This window comes from Nelusetta ayraudi, unplaced genomic scaffold (assembly GCF_046127955.1).
Source record: "Nelusetta ayraudi isolate G7.1 ecotype Tasmania unplaced genomic scaffold, CSIRO-AGI_Nayr_v1 ptg000052l, whole genome shotgun sequence".
Taxonomy (NCBI): domain Eukaryota; kingdom Metazoa; phylum Chordata; class Actinopteri; order Tetraodontiformes; family Monacanthidae; genus Nelusetta; species Nelusetta ayraudi.
In genome coordinates, this window is record NW_027466102.1 from 6,104,828 (window position 1) to 6,124,403 (window position 19,576).

At 44.1% G+C, this 19,576-nt stretch overlaps 1 protein-coding gene across 1 annotated transcript in view; it reads right to left on the reverse strand.

The window, feature by feature from the left end:
- ncoa1 (nuclear receptor coactivator 1) overlaps positions 1-19,576 on the reverse strand; it is a 50,636-nt gene that overhangs the window by 5,663 nt on the left and 25,397 nt on the right. The window contains exons 4-16 of the mRNA XM_076037518.1: positions 16,854-17,020; positions 15,802-15,908; positions 15,503-15,680; positions 12,787-12,966; positions 11,973-12,065; positions 9,205-9,345; positions 8,113-8,260; positions 5,455-6,310; positions 4,171-4,404; positions 2,270-2,621; positions 1,540-1,722; positions 586-700; positions 333-501 (exon numbers count right to left, since the gene is read on the reverse strand). Of these exons, the coding sequence (XP_075893633.1) occupies positions 333-501; positions 586-700; positions 1,540-1,722; positions 2,270-2,621; positions 4,171-4,404; positions 5,455-6,310; positions 8,113-8,260; positions 9,205-9,345; positions 11,973-12,065; positions 12,787-12,966; positions 15,503-15,680; positions 15,802-15,908; positions 16,854-17,020 (2,923 nt within the window). The remainder of the gene's footprint in view (positions 1-332; positions 502-585; positions 701-1,539; positions 1,723-2,269; positions 2,622-4,170; positions 4,405-5,454; positions 6,311-8,112; positions 8,261-9,204; positions 9,346-11,972; positions 12,066-12,786; positions 12,967-15,502; positions 15,681-15,801; positions 15,909-16,853; positions 17,021-19,576) is intronic.

The following is a 19,576-nucleotide window of genomic DNA, read 5'->3' on the forward strand; positions in this document are numbered from 1 at the left end:
ACATCCTGGTCCTAATAAATCAAATCGAATCAAACTATCAATAGGAAACGCTTTTCTCGTATTTTTTTGTTGAAAGTCGCATCGTGGTTGGACGTTTGTCTGCATTTTAAATGATTGTGGGTTCATGTGACGTGATGTTTTATCCCACATGTGTACTAATATGAATTTCTATGTGGTCAATGAGGACTCTAGGAAAAACAGCCGGTTATTTGCAATGCAAATGGGGGTCCTAATACAACTTACATTTTCATTTTTTTTTAATCGGTATAATCAAATCGTAAAATTGCTAAATCGACCTATCGATGTGTATCCTTCCAACCCCTGCTATTTACCTGCACCAGTTTGTCAATACCCAGCGCCTTATCTAGTTCGGCCAGCTCGCTCTCGTCGGTCCCGCTGAGGAAGGAGACGAGCTGCTCCAGCAGCGCCTTCTCGTCGTTGCGCGCCTCCGGCGTGGTCGGAGGGCCCAGCACCTCGTCCAGCGTGCAGGGCACACACTGCCTGCTCGCGAGGAGGAGAAACACACAGCTTTATTTAGTATGACGGCGTACGCTTCGACACGCCGGCAGCGGGGTGAGCGCTTACTCTTGTGGGGAGGCCAGAGGAGCTTGCAAAGGCGTTCCGAGGCCTTCAAAAGACAAGGTGTCGGACAGCGGCAGAGGCTGGAACTGGGACTCGCCCAAGTCCATCTTGGTTAGGCCTGGAAGAGAAAGCGTTTCAATATGGGGGTTTGTGTATATGTGAGTAAGCTAAAGATCATTTGAACCGAAGATCTGAAGGCGGAAAACATTTTTTCATACGACGGATCATTGCCATTACGGCGCAAACATTTCATTTTCCCAATCAGATTTCTTTTTTTCCAAATCAAGTTTGTTTTGTTTCCGTCCTTTGCTGCCACATTCTTCTCACAGATGCTGCATTTGTGCTTTATTTTCATCCACCGTAATGAAGTGGAATCACACTTTCGAATTCTTTTAGCATGATGCTAATTCACATTTAGGCATAAACAAAAGTTTGCAGGTGTCTTTAGTTCACGCCTCTGTGATGTGAAAGTCAATGGCCAGTGACTTTAGATCTTAAAAAAACATAATGCCAATGATTATTATACCCGCAGATGCTAAGATGTACATTTTTTGGGGGGCGGAGGGGATGTCGGACTTTTTCACGGAAAGATGATTGATTTCACGATATTTGATAAAAATCAGAGAATTTCAGTCAGTGCCACAAACGTATGTAAATGTAACCCTAACCCAGCCCTATTTAAATGTAGATATTACTGCAATGAGCTTGCACACTGGGACATTATTCACATTTACCACAGCAAAATATCTAATGAATTGTACACTTCGGGTGGACAACATTATTGTCTCCAGAGAAGTGTTCGACTTTTACAAATGTGACTGTCGAACGACCACAGTCTGACTATATCTAGTGACGATGCCAAGGGTCTGCTGCTTTGATTTGTTTCTGATGTGCGACTAACACAGCTCTCCTCTGTTTGCTTTTTTAATGCAAAAGTGCTGCGCGCTGTTTGTTTACCAGTGCTTGAACTGAACGCGTTGATAAGGTCCGTCTCGGGAAAGGGGCTGTTGTCTTTGGGGGTCTGGAAGGGGTCTCCCTGGCCCTGGGCCGCCACCTGGCTTGGAGTGGGCGAGCTGCAGAAGTCAAAGGACGGCTGGCTTTGGATGCTGCAGCCCGAGGGCGGGCCGACGTCGTTCAGGCCTGGAAAACAGAGCGCCGAGTAAACGTGAAAGTTCCTCCGTGATTGAATTGAGTTGTCATCGAATGGACTCCTGACTTTTGAGTAGATTTAAACTGCATTGAGTTCTGCGCCACACTCCAATATGCATTGTTGTTGTGTCTGCTGCTTTAGATGTGCATTTGAACCACCAGGTGGCAGAATTGCCTTCTCTCGCTCTCTCTCTCCATATACTGTATATAAATAGATATGTGCGTATATATACATATATATATAAACATATATATATGTATATATATATACACACAAATATATATCTATATCTATACACACACATATGTGTACATATATATGTATATATGTATCTATATAAACAAATATATAAACATACTTATACATATACAGACACACACATACATATATGTATACAGACATATGTACACACAAACATTTACATTATGGCAATTACTATTACTACTACTACTACTACTACTAGTACTACTACTACTAGTACTACTACTACTACAGCAGCAAATTTTAGCAGAAGTGCTTTCACATCCTCGGCCGTACCTCGGTTGGGAGTGCCAGGGGGCTCTCTCTTCACATTAGCGTTGCGGGGAGTGCTGACCTCTGCGGGCTGCAGCTGAGTGGGTGACTGGAGCTTGAGCTGAGGGGAGGGGGAGTGGAGCTGGGGCGAGGGCGACTGCATTTGCGGGAGCGACTGGGGCTGGGACAGGGGGGACTGGAGCTGAGGCGCGGGGGACTGGAGCTGAGCGGTGGCGGGCTGGGGGCCTGGGGACTGGAGCTGGGGGCCCCCTCCCGGGGTCGCCGATTCCTCGCCGCACTGCTTGGCACCGCCGGGGCCTCTCAGTCCCGGCAGCAGCTGGGCCAGAGCGTCGGCGTCCACCGGGCCGCCAGACATCTGAGGGGTCGGGAGAGAGGAAAAAGCAGAAATATTTGAAAGAAGATACAGGAGGAGCAGGAATTCAGAGGGGGTGGTGGAGGGTGACAGGACGGAATAACGAATTGCTTAATGGCGTGAAAGAAAGAAAAAAAGAATGGTGGCAGCGGTGGGAGCCGGGGATCCGTGACAGAACGATGGGCTGGAGACAAAAGGTCAAAGGCCAGCGAGCTTCAAAGAGATGCAGCTTGTGGCTGAGCCTACAGTGGAGACAAAGTCCAAGAAAATAAACCTTCTGCATGATTTACAACAGCTGTCGGGGCCGCTACCACCAGGCCTCTGTCGAGGAAAACTCCACGGCCCCGCAGTGACGCGTTGGTTGTGCAAAACAAATGTCGCACCTGATGACAGGTCCATTACTATTAATATTACAATAACTGTATTTACGTCAGATCAGGTGCAGCGAGGCCAAACATATGCAGAATAGCATGTTGTTTCCAGCAAAGACAACAATAAAGTTAATCTCCGCAGTTGGTTGCCATGCTATATATATATATATATCCACTTGGCTGCGCTGCTGCCACTGTTGTATATTACGGTGGAGTTTTCATCCAATCATATTCCGGCTAGGCTTTGTCATCAGGTCCTATGAAATCTGCCTGAAGCCTTCAGCATCAACGCTGCAGGCTCCCCGACCGCTGCAAGTGAACGAGCCGCGGTCAGTTGCAACAGCCAATCAGAGCTCGAGTCTGCTGGCCTCATGCTGACCTTCACGTGTACGTCTCTTGTGATTGAATAAGCACTCGTGAGAGCCTGTAAGACTCAACTAAAGCCAGAAAGTTGTTCGCTACCGCGACAAACTCACGGTGGCTGAAGGAGAAGGTGAAGATTTAGCTGTTGAATCATCTGCAATTCACAGTGTAAATAATATGGTGCATTGCAGCAGCAACTGCTGTTCAGCTGTTTTGCTGTTGAAGATTCTCAGAAATAAACTATCTGTATTGGCGTATTGTTGCTATTTTCAATGAACACTTTGCCTCATTATCGTCTAGTTGGTGTCTTACAATTTGCGACAATTTGCTGGACGCTTGTCTCTCAAGTTTGTCTAGCACTTTCTCAAGATAGTGGTGCACTTATTAAAACTGGTTTTTGGCCACAGCCGTCTGTCTGACTCCTCGGTTTCGTAAATATTGGAAAAGTTATTTCGTTTTTTTTTTAGGGCTCATTATGCTGCTTTTTAAATGTGACGACATACACCTGCTCTACTATTAACCTCTTTTTTTTGCCTTTTAAATGATCCAAAAAGGTCAAAAGAAAAAGAAAAAGAAAAAAAAAAGGGGTCATGCTGCTTTCTATAAGACTGACTGAAGTTATATTTACACTGAAATTAGCAAGAGATAATCAATAAAGAACATTGATATTTAGGTAACGCTCTCTGAGAAGGTAATCATGGGATGGAATAATCAGTCGATATCTTCACAACAAGGGAACATAAAAAGAACGGCGCATCAAGTTTCACAGATTCGACTGTAATTTGAAACGTGACATGGTTTACGGGTCCGATCGGTACCGTGGAGTCTCTGCTGTCCCTGCGGCTGTCCCGGCGGTTCTCTCCGACGGGGCTCGACTTGGGGCTGACGCCGGCGGAGCCGCCGGACGCTGCCGCGTGTTTGGAGGCTGCTGTGACGGCGCCGGCGCCGCCCGACGCCGCGCAGGCCGGGCCGTCGACGCTGGTCCTCTTCTCCACCTTCACCCTGACTGTCTGCAGGCTGAGCGCGGATGGAGGCGGGAGGTCACCCAGGTCCTTTGAAAAACAAGACGCATGCACGCATGTTAGTTTGCACAGGGTTCCCGCTCATTTTCACTGACAAAATTTCAACAAACCTTTCCATGACTTTCATGGTTTTCACTTTCATTTTCATAGGTCCAGTGTTAAATATTTGGCTTTGTTTGGCTTTGATTTTTATATTGGTAAAAACCAGGACTGTCAGCGTTAACAGCAATAATCGCGATTAATTTAATGCAATCCCAAACGCGTTAATTTTCTTGAAATCGCATTTCAAACGTGAGGCCGGGTTCACTTCACTTCGTTTTATTAACCCGTAGTCGGCCTCTCTGGCTGATTTCTGGTAAGAAATTCTTTACTTGAAATGCAAAATAATTTTGCACGTGCAATCCAAACAGCGATTAATCACAGTTAACTATGAAGATTCTGCGATTAAAAAAATTAATCGTTTGACTGCCCTAGTAAAAACTTAATATACTGCCCATAAACACATTTATAATAAAAAAGTGTATAATTGCAGTACAATAAAAGTAAATTGGTTTTCCTATCCTTACAATGGTATATGTAAACCCAGAGCAAGGGTCTTGCTCCCAGTTAGCTACCGTCTCAAACTGCCATATTTCAAAGGAAGCCTGCTGTGGACAATCCAGCCCACCTGTCACACTGGGGATTCATTAAGTGATCTAACACCCCCCGAGTCCAAGCCTTAAAACTGAATGCCAAAACAGGGAGGCAATGGGTACTATTTTTACAGTCTTTGGTATGACCCAGGTGGGGACCGAACCCACACTCCACGACCAGACCACTGCGCTGGTTTGGGTAGAACAGTCAAATTACATGACTTAAAAAAAAAAAAAAAACTTTCAGTGATTTGACACAAAATAAATTGACTTTTCCAGGCCTGGAAAATGACATTTGCAATTTCCCTGACATTTCCAGGGTTTGCCATGACAGTGGGGACCCTTGGCTGTCGCTCGAGCGAGTTAACGATAAGAATTTTGAAGAGCAAAAAAAACGGTTACGATAATTATTGCAGACATTTCTAAGAATGTCGTGACGCTCGGATACCTTTTCATCGGTGTCCAGGAGAAAGCGGAGCAGCTGGTGGTCCTGCGGCTCCCGGGACTTGGGGGCGGCCGAGGCCGTGGCCGGGCTGGCGGGCGGCTCCTTCTTCACCTCCATCGCGGCCCTGCCGGCGCCGTCCTCGCCGGCGGCCGAGGCCTCGTTGGGGCTGGGGCTGGTGTCCTGGAGCAGCCGGTGCAGGATCTTGTGGCGCTCGGTGAGGGTGCTGTGGGAGGCGGGGCACTGGTGGGCGGGGCTGGGGTTGGGGTTCGGGGGGCGAGGCGACGGGGCGTTGCTGGCCTCGGCGCCCGCCCCGTTGCTGTCGAGCGACGGCTGGTTGGGCCGGGCGTTGGCCTTGGCCGAGTCCTCCTCCGTCGGGGGCTTGGCTTGTCTCTGCGCGGAGGGCGAGGACAGGAAGAAGGAGGCCGTCGACCCCCCGCCGCCGTCGCCTCCTCCTCCTCCGCCCACCGGAGAGTGAAGGCCTGGCGTGGAAGGAGAAAACGGGTTCCCGGGTACCCTGGGGCTCCCGCCGCCGGGGCCGGGACTGGCCTGCGGCACCCTGGGCGACACGAACGAGGTAGGGGCGGCTGTGAGTGGGCTGCTCAGGGGCGAGGGGCGGCCGGGCGTCAGGTAGCCGTGGGGGGACGCGTTGTTGCTGCTGTTGCTGTTGCTGCGGGCGAGGGCCGAGGTGGCGGCGGCAGCGGCGCCGCCGCCGCCCGCGGCCGAGCCCTGGTTCCAGTTGCTGCCGGGCGGGAGGGGGAGGGGCACAGATGGGGAGCGGGAGGGCGTCTGGGCAAGGCTTCCAAGGTTCGGCGGAAGGCTGGGGTTAGTGTTTTCCTGAGAGCTAGCAGTGTTGTGTTCCCTGCCGAAACGGGACAGAAAGACAAGACGTTTTGGGTTTTTGCTTTTTTGTTTTTTGGTGTGTTTGACGCGGCCGCTGAGAAAACAAAATTGATGAAAATACGCTCCGATGCAGATTTGTGTCGACCAGCCTGGCCACTTCGGCGTTGGTGTAAATAGAAGGCGTAAAAACGACCCGTTTTATTCAGGTTATGTTTAGCACTTGTTAGCCTAGCTCTGTCGTCGTACACCGTGTCATTTTACTGAGAAGAATTCTTTCAGTCACAAACTGCAAACAAAGGTCAAAGGGTAAAGAGCAAAAAAATGTAACATAACAGCAGGTCAGCTGATTGTTTTCATGCTGGTCTTGTTGCCTTAGCTGGAACATTACATTTAGCGACGCCGTCTTCATCTTGACCCTTTTTTTTTTTTTTGCTTTCATCAAACATACAACCTGTTGGTAATTTCATTTCATTTCTTCTTTATTTCATTCTTTATAAAAGAAAAGACAAGAAAAACAATTTAATATAAATACAAATGTTTTTAGGTCTAGAATGAAGACTAATCTTATTATATCTGCCAATTTATCCTCAGAAATTAATTTACAAAGAACGTAATTTAAAAAAACGACAATCCTCGTAATATGAATCATCATGCTAAAAAAAATAAGAATGATAGGAGTATTACCGGGTTTGTCAGAGTAGGTCTGAAATATACTAAGAAACACTTGAAAATCTAACTGAAAATGACTCGACACCCACACGTTTCTGTGTTGACTTGTGGCCATGCAATTATAACGACCCATTCAGGAACACTCGGCCGCTTGTTACTCTGCCTGTGGCACAGATCAGCTGTTTGCCGACCAATAAGCCTTTCCGACTTAGAACAATGTGCGTGCAAAATATATTTAACCCAACACTGTAGTTTGGTTACTTTCCCCCTAAAACTTTTTCAATTGCGTGCAACGACTGTATCCACCTGCATCGACATTGGTCCGTAACCTACAGTTTATACTCTTAAGACGTTTGTACTTAATGGGGATTATTGAGGTTATGTTTTCTGTTGGCAAATACAACCTCATGAATCCAAAACCCATAAACTAACTACATACTGTATCCAATTAAGACCAATCTAAACTGATTCCAAGACATTCCGACCGAAATTCCGATCCAATATCTAGGAATTCTGATATCCAAGTGGCTGATGATTATTTTTGATATTATAAAGGTGTGAACTAAAAATGCTCACAAACTTCTGTTTATGTTTTATTGAAAAATTAGCAGCAACATATCAAAGATTTCAAAGTATAGCTCCGCATCATTAAGGTGGATCCAAATAAAGCAAACTGCAACATCTGTGCAGAGGACGGGAAAACAGCATATTTGATTTGGAGGAAATCCTGATTTGAATCATCAGTAAAACTGGAAATTTTTGTGATGTAATTGCAACCTACTTCGTTTGTTAAAAATGTTTTTGAAACATCTGGTAACAAATAAAAAGTATCATTCTGGAACTGGTATGGAAACCAAAGTTTTGATTGATGTTGTATCAAAAAATTTGAATTGGTACGCAGCCCTACGAGAGCTAACGTTTTAAAATCAAAAGGCTTTTTCCTTATCACAACTGTGATCGTGACTTCATTTAAAAGGCAGTGAGGTCAATCTGATGAATCAGAAACAAAACATTATAAAGAAATAAACACGCAAATGAAATATTTTTTCACTTGTGATTAAAAGCAATTGATTGTTTTATTAATATTTTTTGTTATCACTGTGCTAAAAGGATGGCGATAGAGCACTGAAAAAAGATTGCTTGCCACAGTACCTGTCAATAGTGTGGATGCCCATGATGAAGGGCTGTACGTCGGGGTTCGGGGGACAGCAGAACTTGCAGCGGGTCTGAGCGCTGAGCGGGGTGCCGTCACTCAACGTGAAATGGTACAGCGGGCTGATGGCGCTGCCGTGAGTCATCACTGGGAGAGTCGGGGCGACGCGTGCACAGCGGCCCGCGCGGGCCGAAAGAGGAAGGAGAAAACAAGAGCAGGCTTTTAGACTTTGGCCCCCGTCCTCTGTTTGTCTTTTTCCGATTCCGCATGTATTTATGCCTCATGAAGCGACCGCGGCTTCTAATTATAGCGTTCAAATGTGGGCATTTGGGAGCGGGAGTGCTTAAATGCCGGCGCAATTCCCCTCTGTTGTGGTGCGTCGCATGTGCACATATTTCACAGTGAAGGACAAATTACAAATTGGCTCAGCTAGATGAAGAAAAAAAAAAAGAAGACATTTCATGATGACAGAGGAGGGATGAGTTGATGTTTGATCTTTGCCACATCACATTGGCATTACTGATATTGATAGAGTAAAAAAGAAAGATTTTTTTAAATATATATATGCATATATATATGTACAGTATGTATGTATATATGTATATATACATACACATACTGATATACACACACACACACATGTATATATATATATATATATATATATATATATATATATACATGTATATATATGTATATATATATATATATATATATACATATATATATATATATACAGATATACAGATATATTTACATATATATATATATATATATATATATACACACATATATTTACATATATATACATATACATATACATATACACACATTTGAAAAAAGAAAATCACCATATGGACAATAATCAATGATTTAACAATTTTTCTTAATTTTTAAAAAAAAATATCAACAGAGGTGCTTTTTACAAGTTGGAAACCGAAAAATTAAATTCAATATGTGTCCCATTTCCTACCACCCCCAATAAAAAATGTACAATTCATTTTATTAAAGAAATAATATTGGCTCTCTCTGCCATTTACTGGCGGCGAGAGCGCCTGGCGGTCTGTGAACGTAGCACGTTTGCTCCTCACCCTCCTGCAGCAGCTTCTTGGCGTGGGAGGGCTCTTTGCCCTGCGGCTGAAAGAATGCGTAGATGCACTTCCTGACCAGGTCCTCCCAGCCAGGCCGGCCCGTCGCTCGCAATGCACCCGTTTCTATGGAGATGATCTTCCCTAGAATGGAGGACAACCACATACACACACACACAGACACACGGACACATTCGGCATTGTGTTAACTTCTGCAGCAACCTTCCTGAGATCAAGGGTCACACACGATGCCCCATCATTTGTTTTTGCTAAAATGTATTCAGAGATTTTTCTTCCGCTGCTGGTTGCGGGATTCAACATTTTTAAAGGCTGTAGGTCAAGACTCAACTTCAAGTCTTCAGTTAATGAAGGATAAACCAGATGAGCTAGCACAAACGTTATTCTGCAAGCTCTGGTATGAGGGATGCATCTAAATTAACATTTAACATTACAAGGTTAAATTTCACATTTAACTTTTTGTCCTACTGATAGGCTGTGTGTGAAAATCCACTCAATATATCCCATCATGCATTGCGCTCATAATGACCCACGGGTAAAACAAACATGTCAGACGGGCGAGATGAGGCGGGCTTTATTCTTTTTTAAATTTGGGAGGACGCTTAGTACTGCTTGTATCTGTCACAAGATATATGTATATATATATATATATACTTTTATATTAATGTACTTATTTTATTATTACCACCTGCTGACAGGATGCGACCCAGATGGCAAAAGTAGCTTGGTTACCAAAAGTTCTTCTTCTTCGTTTTTGTTTTTTTTTCTTTTTCTTTTTAAATATGGCTAATGTGATGGACCAGCGACGTGACGCTATCGACTGAATGAACGAGGAATCTTCACCTTGCTTGTTTGTGAATTTGTCGGCAACTTTTGAAATCATTACACGAGGAGACAACAATTGTCTTATGCTTAAAAAGAGTATTCTCAGCGCTGGTGAAAAATAGGAAACAATGCCAATGTAGGATTACAAAGTCAGAGGGGGAAGCTTGAAAGAAGAAACTGTATTCCCGGACATTTAGTTTTCCAGTTACTGTTCTTAAAAATAGGGCAAAACACTGCGGGATAATCGCGGCGTATTTAGCAACGCACTTAGCGACGCAGTGACCCGACTGTTGCGCGGCCGCAGTCTGTCAGAACGAGTTCTCGGTAGAACGGAGAACAAGAAATGAACCCACGCTAGTGGAGGTCACAGCAACTTCCACGTTTCACTCCACGTGCGCGGAGAAATTCCGACCGGCTGGAGGGCTGGAGGGTTGATCCGTCTTTCTGTGCCGCACCGACTACACAGACCAATATAGAGCTGTTCTCCCGTCTTGTTTTCAAGAGTGCTCAACGTCCTGCTGCCCTCACGCTCCCCCAGCTTACACTTCGGAGTTTACGCGTGTAATATTTGGAGATTTTGAAGAAGAAACGGCGACATCCAGTGGTTACATTTTAGATTGCAGTGTCCTTTGACTCTCTCCCTCCTGAGCCTGCCAGTGAGCTACAGTGTGGCCTGCGAACCCAAACCTGAACATCTTGACCACCTTCTTTGTTTTGTTTTTTTTTGAAGACACGAGCAAAATATGAAATGCGCTGTCAGGTGGGCTGGATTGTCCACACCAGGCTTCCTTAGAAGAAGGCAGCTAACTGGGAGCAAGGCCCTTGCTATATGTATATTCTTATATACTGTACAAGTAAGAACTGTTCCAAGAGAAGGAAAACTAAATTACTTTTATAGTCATGCTAGTATACACTTTTATCTTTGAGCAGTACATTTTATATATAGTATGTAGTAGTATGTAGTATAGTATGTAAAAATCATAAATGTAGCCAAATTTTTCACAGTTTTTTTGTGCAGTCGCCAACATTTACCCACATGCCAGAACTGGATGATGCAGCAAGATGACGTCCCTCGCAATATATCGAGAGTACAAAAACTACAAGAATTTAGTTTAATTTAGTTTTCTTATTTTGTCAACTTCTCAAGATCACAACGTTGGTATTTAGAGTTAATTCCTAAGCTAAACTAAACTGCGGCCCTAAACGCAACAAAATGGATGGCTTGATCATTTCTCAACTGTTCAATAAAAAGAGGTGTATTCAGCTTTTTAATGCATAAATACAAGAGCAGCAGTGGTGCTAAAAGCGCTAAAAACAACGCAAGGAACCGATCGGCTATTCCACCTTCGGGGCCTCATTTGTGAAGAGGTCGCAAAATACAAAATACGTTCAAAGTTCAGCCTTACAAATAAGTTTTTACATTTTCACCAAAAATATGTAGAGCCGGAAGTCTGGAACTCGCAACAACAGTGAGCAATCACCGTCGGTGAATTCCAATTTTTTTTTTTTGGAATACTGCGCTGGTTCATGCTCTGGGACCCTAATTAACCACATGTGGCAACTACACAGCCCTCCGAAAAAACGCGCAAATGCGTTTTGCTCTCTCTCTTCCGGGCAGAAGTCCCTGTTCGTCAATGAAGGGGTTGAATCCACGCCAAAAAAAACGTCCGTCTCCCACACGTGGCCTCCCCATTAGCTCGTCAATTTTGAACGGGTTATTACACACACACACACACACACACACACACACACACACACACACACACACACACACACACACACACACACACACACACACACACACACACACACAAAATTACGAGAGCAGGAGTTTTGCAAGTGAACCGCATCCATTGAGGATTCCAGAGAATTAAGGACGTCTTTCCCTCGTGAGCGTTGTTTCGTGTTGCGGTTCCACGTGACTTTACCTGTCGGGTCCTGTCTCGTGACAAAGGACTCAGTGCTGAAAGGCTGAGCGCGAGGTATCCGGCAGGCAATACATATCAGGCAGCTCTGCAGGTCTGGCAAAAGATAAGAGGAAAAAAATATTCAAGAGATTAGTGATAGGAAAATGTCAACAGTCTGCAAGGACGACAGCTTTTCTTAAAATAACTCGCGAGACAAAAGCACTTCATTATGACAAGTTTGTCGGACAATTCTGGCAGGGATGCCGCGTGAATCTGTTCTGCTCGATCTTGTTTCCGTCTCACAGCAGCTTAAGCTAGGGCCAGACCACGTTCTTGTTTTGTCGAAATCATAAAAATCAGGGTTGAATCGCAAAAAAAGAAAACAAAGAAAAAAGGTTTTCCTCTGCAAAACAAGGCAGCGGTGTGTGGTGTTCAATTAAAAATTTGCAAACAAACTGTAATTTCATTACTAGCCTCAGGTGTTGGTTGGTGCCGAATGATTTCAGCTTGTTACCCATTGTGTCCAGGGTGGTTCAAGCTAGCTATCTGTAGCTTTTAGGTCTTGGTGAACAAAGGTTACAAATAGCATGAAAAATGATGTATATATTGATGTGAAAAATATAGAAGTCAAAAGAAAGACACACAGACTCCTAAAAAGCTCATTGACTTTGCCACAGAGCAAATTGGACGAAATCATTTCCAAAGACGTTTTTGGAAATTAAATCGACCAAATATTTCCAAATGTGCTTTGGTCAGGGTTCCATTCAGAATTCGGGAATTTCAGTAATGTAGGAAAACAAGTGAAAGAGCGCGCAGACGTGTGTGCTCCACGCACCCTCTCCCTCCTCCTGCACGCTCCGCGGTTGGGACACGGTCAAACACTGCATGATCTCGTACTGCTGCCGGGCCTCCGGGTTTTCCGAGTCCACCTCGTCCGGCGGCCTCTTCAGCATTCGGCAGTTGAAGGTGTGGCTGTTCCTCCGGCCGGATTCCTGCGGCCACGGCACGCCGTTCACTGTGGACACACGGGGGGAAAACTGGCTTGAAGGAAAGATTCAACTTTTCCCTGCGATTGATTTCAAGTTGCTTCTCTTCTTTTGGCTTCTTTCCATTTCTGATATGATTTGTAACAGGGAGAAGGGTTTTCGCCTGGTTGCCGGGCTATATAACCTTGTTATTGTTATTATTTACAATATGGACACCTCTTGGCCAGATGTAAGACTGCAGCTCACCGTCTCCACATGGTAGCGGTGCCATTGGAGAGCAAAGACGGAGGAGGTGAGAAAGAAAAGGAAAGACAGGGGGCAGCTTGGCCGAGCAGGAAACTGGGGTTCTATTGATCAATGCCACGGGCCTGTCTGTCTGTTAGTCGTTTCATTTTAAAGTCTACCATTTCTATGCTGCTATTTTAGTTTATAAAATATAGTTAAACAAGAATTATTCAATCCTATTTTAATGATGTGATGATTGATGCTTTATGTACTTTTTTACGCTCTCGTTCTCTGCATGCTGCCCTTAAACTGCGCAGGCTGCCGAGCAACAAAATGACAATGCTCTGTATACGTTTAACCTCGAACCTGGAATGTAAAGGACCGCACAGTTCATGTGTGTGACATGAAGAAGCCTGGGAATTTGCCTTTAGTCTATTAAATGTTCGCAATGTGCATTTATAAAACCAGGTATCCGTTTATTTGACACAAAGCAAACGGCGTCTTGCTGAAGGAATTGCACACACAAAAGAAGACGGCAAACTATTCAGAAAATCCAGCATTCGTGTATATGCTGATGATACACTGCTGTATTTCCCTATTGTGCCCCATCGATTTTTATCACAGCGAGCGCGTGTGTGGTTAAAAAACGGGATCAAATGATTTCAGTCTTTCAATCCCGCCTCGCGCGAAGCTCACCCACACCCCTGCTGTTATTCCCTTTTGTTGCCAACAGTGCACTTTGTCTTGTTTGAAATACTTCGCTGCCCACCGGAATGTCCATCACTTGCCATGCCGGCTTTATTTGGAGGAATTCAAACAAGCTCCGGCGACAGGTCATGCAGTGTTACCTGCCGTCCAGCGGCGGAGGCGGAGCCACGTTGCTGTTGAGCTGTTTGGATTGGCTGGAACTACGGCGGCCAGTGTTTGGTTGTGTGGCCTCTTGCACGACAGCTTGGCCTTTCAGAGGGTTGGCTGAGACTTTATAGGCATTGTCATTTCTTTCCTTGAAAGGATCGGTTACACCCTGACAAGTTCTCTCACATCTTCATCTTCCCTTTACAATTACCCAGATTTGTCATACGCCTAATTTGAATTAAAATGCAGTAAAATACGCGTAGGCTGGGCAAATGCGTGGTGTGCGCTCTCCTCGTGACATGAAAGGATTTTCATGTCACGAGGAGAGAAGAGGAGAGACGGGGGACAGCGAAGCGAAAATATACATTTTAAAATATATCGTTATACTAATAGCATAGTTGCCTAGGTCAAATTTCAACATTTTCAGAAAACAAGAAAAAAAACACTTTTTTTTTTTTAGCAAGCACATTGGTAAAGTTAGGCAAAGATCACAATTTGGCCAGAAAATGGCTTTGGCAATTATGCTAATAGGCTAACGATATGCCTGTTATTGGATTATTTTTCACTTAATGTTTTTTTTTTTTTAAGTTCTTGTCAACTGCATTGAGGGCCCTAGCGTACAGGCCCCCCTGAGGCAAACTGTTCTTGCAAACTTAGGCTAAGATAAAAAAAAAATTGATTAATGGACTTTTCAGTCTTAAGTCTGCAACCTATCTGCTGACTATTGCCATTGTCCTTATGATTTTCACTGGACACTGGAAAAAATAAATAAATAAAATAAATGAAAAGTGGGTTTTAACAATATATTTAGGGACAATGTATATGATACAGTGGTAGTGTAGTGAAACAGCATCCATGCTAATTTCCCATTTCCAGAGTTCCTACTTGATGTTATGCCTGCTGTGATGTCAGGATAAAAGCACCAGACATCAAATAGATCCACACTCTAGGCTGCGGTAACTCATGCTGCTGATTCTTCATGTAAATACTGACGTAATATCTTATTTCTAATCAAAGATTTACTTGTAGCAGCTCCGTCGCAGCACACATGCGTTTCCTTCTCCTCTTGAATCCATTTCATGCCCGTGCGATGCATCAAACAACATGTCGTTGTCGCACACTCGAGCAGGGGCTTCCGGGAAATAATTAGATAACGATTGGAATTTTTCTATGTGGCTCATAAAATCATATTATCCAGACAATGAATGGAGAATGATAAATGGAAAGGAAAAACGGATGAATGGATGTTTTCTGTGGCGCCAGTGTGAAAGATTAGTTTTCCAGTAGCTGCGTCACGTGGTTGTGGCATTTCTTGGGACGTTTGCCGTTGAACTCTTTTTACATCTGAATGACGATATTTTGCATTTGATCGATACATTTGTACGGAATGGCTTGATTCATTTTAATGTAAATGGAAAAAAAAAAAAAAAAAAAGCTAAATGCAATAACATATAAGCTGTGAAGAGCGCAATTTAGACGACTCACCCAGGCTTTTGGGCAGCAGATTGCGAACAAATTCGTTATGGTCTCCCACGTGAAGGATGCTGTAGACGCTTGAGGTCATCAGCTCCTCCTGGTTGTATCCAAGGTAGCTCATCACGTTCTCGGAAACAAAGACGATGCGGCCCTCGCGGTTGACGACGAAGAAGAAACCGTTGAGGGCCTAAATGTGAAGGGCGAGTGGGGAAAAGGGGAAGAGATCAGAACCTGGTTGCAGAGAGTGTGGACTTGTGTGTGTGTGTGTGTGTGTGTGTGTGTGTGTGTGTGTTCTGTTTTGTTTTTACCTCTAGCAGCACGGGCCCGAGGGCCTCTTTCTCCAGCAGCCCCTGGCTACTGGACGAGATGTCGCTCTTCTGCACCTCATCATCTGAAGACAGAAGAGCTGCCTTCTCTGTTGGAAGCGAGGCGAGTATCCATCAGAAAACTCAAAATCCCTGCTTTTTAACACTGGTCAAAACCATTGAATTGAATTAACGACTTGATGATTTTTAGATTTTACTGGCCACCTATTATCCCTAAATGGTTGTTTCCACCAGCAGTGGCAAAAGATTTCCTTGGGTGCCCCATGTCTATGCTTAAATTGCATTTGAGAATCACTTCAAGTGCTCAAGTCCCCCAAATGCAATTTCTGCATGTGCACTGTTCTGACCAGATGGAAACGTAATGCTTTCAGCAAACTAATGGCCCTCATCACACATCCTGAGCGTGCACGAGAATTTTTTTTATTACTTTGTATTGTTGAAAATAAAAAGCTGGTCTGATGCAGCTGCAACATTTGAAATAAACAGAATGATTTTTGTTTGTTTCCTCTAAAAATGTCATGATCGTATGAGATTGTGTAACATTTTAAGGGTGCGTGACTATTTTTTCTTATTTCAACTTCTGCAGCACATAAGCAGAACGGGTGTACGTTACGATACTTATGTTTATTACATTTTGTTTTGACTGTTATTACCAGTGTTTTAATGTCCCACGACACACGAGAATACAAACTTGGACCAAAAACATCTCGTCTTTTAACTTAAAAGTGGAGAAACAACAATATTTGTCCATAATAAATAAGACTGGTCTAAATTCTGGAGTCAACTATCTGTTCGCACTTTGTCGTCTTTTTTTTTTCTCTTTTTTTTTCTTGATGCTACACTGTGAACAGACCCAAAAATAACACATTCATCAAAATGAATTGAGGCTTATGGCGTGTGCTTCCTTGGGAGAATTTACAACGTGCTCTTAAAATGAGCGGCACGGATCCAACGCCTTTGCAATAACACGCAACAGTCCTCGTATCGGTGGAATTCCTAGACTTTATAGTTATAAAAACCCGCGACGGCTTTACCCTGCTCTCGCCGCTTCATCTGCTGGATTTGGTCCACGGTGCTCTTGAGGATGTGGCACTTGTCCGGCTTGACACTGAGACTGGCAATGTCCCCAATGTTGGACGACAGCAGCTCGGCCAGCTCCTCGATGTAGCGGCACTCCAGCTCCCGTCTCCGCTTCTCCACGCTGCGGGAAAGAAAGAGAGCGAAGCGGCGGAGGGATATTATTCATTTATTGTTTTAAAGACAGTGCTTGATTGCTCAAACACCGTTTCTTTTTCCTTTTGCAATGATCAACCTGCTTCTTTCTATTTTGACTTGTATTTTTTACATTTGACTAATAGTTTTTTTTTTTTATATACTAAATCTTTACGGTAGGACTTTAAAACGCAGTTTCTCTCTCAAAGTCCTCTGTATGTCACGTGTATTGCAGAATTGACAATGAAGCTACCTTAAGCCTGAAAGCGGTGGTGGAAAATAGTTGTTGGAACACCCCATACATTTGTGATGTACCGCATTGTGCGAAGAATCAATCCGAAGTCAGGGCAGTTTGTTTTATCGCAGTCGCCAACATTTAGCCACGTGCACTATTCCGCCGAGCTCAGAACCGGATGCTTCAGCGAGATGCAACACACCCACAGCACAAGAGTGCAGGACCTACAAGAATTTAGTTGTCCTATTTTGTCTTATTAACAATAAGCAACAAATGGGTTTTCATTTGTTTGCAAGCAACAACAAAACAAATGTCTGCCAAATATTATATTATATTATTTCTTAGAAACAATCGGATAGAAAAATCCATTCACCAGTTCCTTCCAAGTGAACTGAGCACCTGCCAGGAGGCGGTCTAGCCATGACTTGTGGCCACAGATCGTGGCTCTGAAGCATTGCTCTGAACACAACGTCCCTTGTGAGGTCACAACATGAATAAAAAGTTCAGATGCCAGAAACTTTATATTCTAAACGGCGCAACTGAGGAATTTTGTGGAAGCATTCGTTCACAGGGGTTGTTGAAAGATACAAATTACGAACACACAGCCCCTGGCTGCTTCATATGCAGACAGAGTAAAAGTTGATGAGGAGCACGAACAAACAAAATGGGCAAATTCATTTTTCAAGCGACCGAGTGGTGTGTAGACTTAAATGCGTGAATATTCAACAGCGCTTTCATTACTTGATTAATTTCAGATAGGACACCCAATAATAATTTCCAAACGATATTCGTACATTGTGTTTGTGACGCGGCTTCAATATCAACCTCAAAACAAAACGCTATTGCAGAGTTGGTCTCGACACTTCAGGCTTTCCGGGATTCATCAAAATGAAATGCAATTTCCGGCACACATTGATCCCACCAAATCGCTAATCACCTTTGAAATGGAAATCATTTCAGTTGCAGTGGGGAACAATATCATTACAAGGGTGACTCAGCAGTCGGTACAAGTCATTTAAATCACCTTACTTTCAACTTGCCATATCTGACCAAGTTCAAAAAAAATCTAAAAATTTCATTGACAAAATAATGACCAAGTGTTTCTGTTAAAAAAAATAAATTAAAAAAATCGTAACATTTAATTTACAAAACAATGACAAAGTACTTCTGCGTTGAACCTCCAGCTGTAGGGGGAGGGGGCGCAAAAATTTTATGCTGAACCTCTCCTTGCCCTCCTTCCTTCCTCCTTCAATAACATACTTCCAACCTGACGAGCTACAGCAAGGTATGTGGTAAACATGAAAAGAGGAATGCGTATATACGTAAGTAGGAGCGCATGTGCGCGTATGTGAGTGTGAGAGGGAGCGAGCGAGCGAGAGAGCGAGAGAGAGGGAGAGACAACAACAGCAAAAGTAGGTCAGCGCGTTGGCCAGCCAGAACACACAGGCGTGGTGGCCGAGGGAGGGGAGAGGAGGGGAGGGGAGGGGATGCACGCTGCTGTGAGAATGAGCAGGTCACCGGTTGTGTGCAGTTGCCGGAGAACTGCTAGCTGGGCTCTTACATCAGCTACCGGGCCCTTATAAACACACACACACTCGGCGCACTGGAAGCACTCCGTCCGTCGCAAACTCTCCGGCGTCCAGAGGCTTCCCCTCGCCGCACGCAGACACGCACGGCACGGTTTTTGCAGTCACGCGCACAACTGTGTGACACGGGTGCCCCGTGAACAGATGTTGGCTTACCGTACAGCGACGGCTAGCTAAAAACGCGCAATGATATCCGGCGTCCCTGCGTTTCCATTATCCCCGTAGAAGTGTGCAAAACCTAAATATCGCAATAAAAAAACTGGTAACAACTAAACTTCGGGGAAAAAAAAACACTCTCAAATTACGCATTTATGAGGTGGTTTTCCCCCAGATGTGTCGATATAGAGATATCTCAAAAGTGTAATGGAAACAACACTTTTTCGCATTTACACATCGCCGGGCGGTGACGTTCAGAGTCACGTGACCAGTTCACTTGAAGTGAAAATGGCGCGTAATGTTTGGACGGTGGAGACAATATCTTTTCTTTTTCTTTTCTTTTTTCTTTTTTTTTTAACAAGTAGTAAAAGAGAAAAATGTAATAACTATTCTTGACAGCAAACAACATTGAAATATAGGTTTATACAACACTTTTTGTACCTCCTTCCTCCTCAGAGTGGCGTCTCACGGAACCGTCAGGAATACTGGCGCGCAAATTGCAAAAATATGTCGGAGAAGACAATGTATATTCAATGTATTAATTCATAGATAATTAGAAATAAAATAA